The sequence below is a fragment of the Bos taurus genome, chromosome 19 (assembly GCF_002263795.3).
Source record: "Bos taurus isolate L1 Dominette 01449 registration number 42190680 breed Hereford chromosome 19, ARS-UCD2.0, whole genome shotgun sequence".
Lineage (NCBI taxonomy): Eukaryota > Metazoa > Chordata > Mammalia > Artiodactyla > Bovidae > Bos > Bos taurus.
In genome coordinates this window covers 15,901,999-15,905,629 of record NC_037346.1, presented here as the reverse complement: position 1 = coordinate 15,905,629, position 3,631 = coordinate 15,901,999, and the positions used below count along the sequence as shown (strand labels likewise).

At 44.8% G+C, this 3,631-nt stretch overlaps 1 protein-coding gene across 1 annotated transcript; it reads left to right on the top strand.

The window, feature by feature from the left end:
- Nucleotides 1-364: 364 nt before the first annotated feature.
- On the top strand, nucleotides 365-2,232 carry CCL2 (chemokine (C-C motif) ligand 2). Its single transcript, NM_174006.2, is given in 3 exon segments — nucleotides 365-484; nucleotides 1,233-1,350; nucleotides 1,701-2,232. Coding segments are annotated over 3 exon segments (300 nt in total). The 5' UTR covers nucleotides 365-408; the 3' UTR covers nucleotides 1,807-2,232.
- Nucleotides 2,233-3,631: the final 1,399 nt, after the last annotated feature.

Genomic DNA, 3,631 nt, shown 5'->3' with positions numbered 1-3,631 from the left:
CTTGTTTCCCTGGCTTCCTTTCTTTTCTTCAGAGTTTTCACTTCAGAAAAAGGGGAATCTTAAGAATAAACCATTTGGTTTATGTCTGTGGTCTCTCTGAATATAACTGCACCCTGCCCCTCCCCCTTTCTTTTGATCTTCGCTGCAAATGGAAAATTGCCCAGTCCTGACCCACCACTTCCCTCTCCTACTTCCTGGAAATGTCCTGGCTGCTTCACTTGCTCAGCACGTTTCAGATTCCACTTCGTCATTCATTGAGGAGGATGCCTCCCGGGGCCAGCCTCACTCTCTCATGGGCTCCACCCTCTCGGTTTTCAATAAAAGACAGGCAGAGCCACTGGAGGAGCAGAGAGGCCAAACCAGAGACCAACAGCTTCCACGCTGAAACTTGAATCCTCTCGCTGCAACATGAAGGTCTCCGCTGCCCTCCTGTGCCTGCTACTCACAGTAGCTGCCTTCAGCACCGAGGTGCTCGCTCAGCCAGGTGAGCCCCCTTCTCCTTCGCTCTGAAGCTCACTGCCCCCTCTCTGGGTCATGCTGGGCCAGCAGAGCAGAAGGCTACCTGCACTCTCACTTTCACTACAAGATCAGGAAAGTCCAAGAGACACAGGAGTGAGCTCGATCACACAGCTTCTCTTGGACGGTGCCTGGATGAGAATCCAGGTGTAGACCTCAAATCCAGCTCCTTCCAGGATTCCGGCTCTGGAAACCTGAGGCCAGTGCACTTACTGCCCTGGCTCCTTTCAGCAGCATTTGAGGACTGGGATATAAGGAGAGGGGGTCTCTGGCAGGGTATATCCAGATACTATGGAGGCCAGAGGAGAAGATCTGAAATCTGGACTCCAGAGACTCAGTTCTGCAGAGGCAGTGGGTATCAGGGAAACTCACAACCAAGCATCCATTTCTTCTTACCTAAAGGGGACCCTTAGCTAACTTTGATAACTTGGGTTATTTGCTCCTACTAACAGAATTTCCCCAAATTATCTAGTTTTAACAAAGCTCCCTTCCCTCAGTTCATTGTCAGTGGTACATGCCCATTTTAGGGCTTAGGAAACTGAGTCCGTCTGATATTGTAGCTCTGAAGCACAAGCTGAAATATTAGGATTTAAAGGGTTCTCCCTGCACACCTGACTCCCTTTTGCCTTCTCCTTACTTCTCTTTTCCGCTCTGATTGAGATCGGAAAGAACTTAGTCCATTCTAAAACGCTTTTTCTTTGTGGTTCTATTTCCAGATGCAATTAACTCCCAAGTCGCCTGCTGCTATACATTCAACAGTAAGAAGATCTCCATGCAGAGGCTGATGAACTACAGAAGAGTCACCAGCAGCAAGTGTCCTAAAGAGGCTGTGATGTAAGTTGAGCACACCAGCCCTCCATGGTCCAGTTCTTCCTCAGGGTGCAAGGGGCAAGACTCACACAAACGTAACGTCAGAGAGTTACATGATCTAACCCAGTATCCAAAAGTGCCCCCCAGCGTCACACTCCCTCTGGGTGCTCATTCAGACCATTCTAGTCTCTTTAGCCTGAAGTCAGGATGGTTTCAACTGGGACATCTATATGATCAACTTGCCATGGGCTCCCTCCTTCCACCTGCTTTCCTCCTTGAGTTCCCATGGCAGCATCAGGGCAAATGGGCCACATTTGTAGGCTGAGATTTCAATGGCACTCCATCTAACCTTATCCCCTCTCTCTCCTCTGCAGTTTCAAGACCATCCTGGGCAAGGAGTTATGTGCAGACCCCAAGCAGAAATGGGTCCAGGACTCCATAAACTATCTTAACAAGAAAAACCAAACTCCAAAGCCTTGAGCACTCACTCCACAACCCAAGAATCTAAAGACAATTTGTGTTCTTCCGGCTTTCCCTAACTGCCCTCTGATATTACCTTATTATAATTTTAAAGAGTATGAACTTTATTGATGTGAAACATGATGCCTTAAGTAATGTTAATCTTATTTAAGTTATTGATGCTTTAAGTTTATCTTCCATGACTACTAGTGTTTTTTGTTTGTTTGTTTGTTTGTTTTTGGTTGTTCGTTTGTTTTCATGGAGATTTGGGCAAATTGCTTTCCTCTGTGAATCTCAGTTCTATCCCTGGGATGGTGGAAGTGTCCTCGCAAGAATGATTAATGCAAGAACTTTTGGTTTTATAGTCTAAGTCATTGTTAAAACTGCTATTGTGGAAATATATATTATGTAACTATTGAAAAAATACATATATATATATTTTTGTACAAAACCTGACTGTTGGCATTTTCTTGAAGGAAACTTTAAAAACTGAGTATAATCTTGATTGATGGGGGAGGAGCAGGGTTTCAAAGTGTGGGGCTCATGTTTGGGAAGAATAAGAATGTGAACTGGCTGTGGTCTTTTTCACCAGGTGAGCTCATCTGAGTTCCTACATAAGAATTTTTAAGGCAGGACGCAATCAGGCATTTCATCATTACCACGCCAGTTCCCAACACCATTTGCCCAGATCCCGGGACCCTCGTCATCTGTTTAGCAGCAGCCAGCTCACCACCATTGTTGTGTTCACAGCCCTTGACCCCTGCCCTCACTCTCGTTCACAATCTATTGCAACTTCCCCCTAACTCAGTTACTTTCCCTTAATTTATCCCCCTCCAATTAATCCTCCAACTTGGAGTGATACAGACACTGTAGACATTGGGAAATGACCGCTGACAAGATCAATTAAGAAGATATGACTCAGACTTTGCCTTCCAATGGCAGGGGCTGCAAGTTCAATCCTTAGTTGGGGAGCTAATACCCCACACAACTCAAGGCCAAAAAAAAAAAAAAATTAAAAAACAGAAGCAATGTTGTAACGAATTCAATAAAGACTTCAAAAATGGTCCACATCAAAAATCTTTTAAAAAAAGGAAGACATGATTTGAACTTATCTTTGATGATTGAATGAGACTTTTCTAGAGAAATTTCCAGATCATGAAGAAAAAAAGAGGGAATTCCCTAGTGGTTCAGTGGTTAAGAGCCCATGCTCTCACTGCTGAGGGCCTGGGTTCAATCCCTGGTGGGGAAACTAAAATCCCACAAGCTATGTGGGGTGAAAAGAAATAGAAAAAAAGAAAAGGAAAAGAGTGAGAGCAGATACCTAGAAGTAAAAGTGATGCTGACATGTCCATCAAAGAGGGAGAAAAACAATTAGATAGGAATTGACGTCCATGCCTTTCAAGTGACGGGAAGCATGAGAAATAAAGCTTGAGAAGAGAGTTTTCAATATCAAGGTGGCAAGTTAATATCCAACTTCGTAGGTAGTAGGAAAGGACATGCCTGTGCTCAGCGGTTCAGAGATGAGTTTCAGTAAATGTACCTTATGGGCTTCATGCAGACCTGGACAAGTAGGGTCAAAAGAGAAGTTATTGCTATGGTCCAGGCAAGAAATGGTGAAGGTCTGAATATGGAGTCCAAGAGGTAACACTGGAAGAATGAGCTGGGCAGAGTGAAAGGCTGGGTGTTTTAGATGCAGCAGAAGGACTGTGGCTTAAAAGGAAGTCCCTTCTACAACCCACATTTTAAGGGGACAGCTTGTCTGAAACCAGAATGCATTGCTCTCCACCACTGTCTCCCAGTCCCAACTCCAGGAGCCTGCAATCACCCAGTTAGATGGATGAGCCTC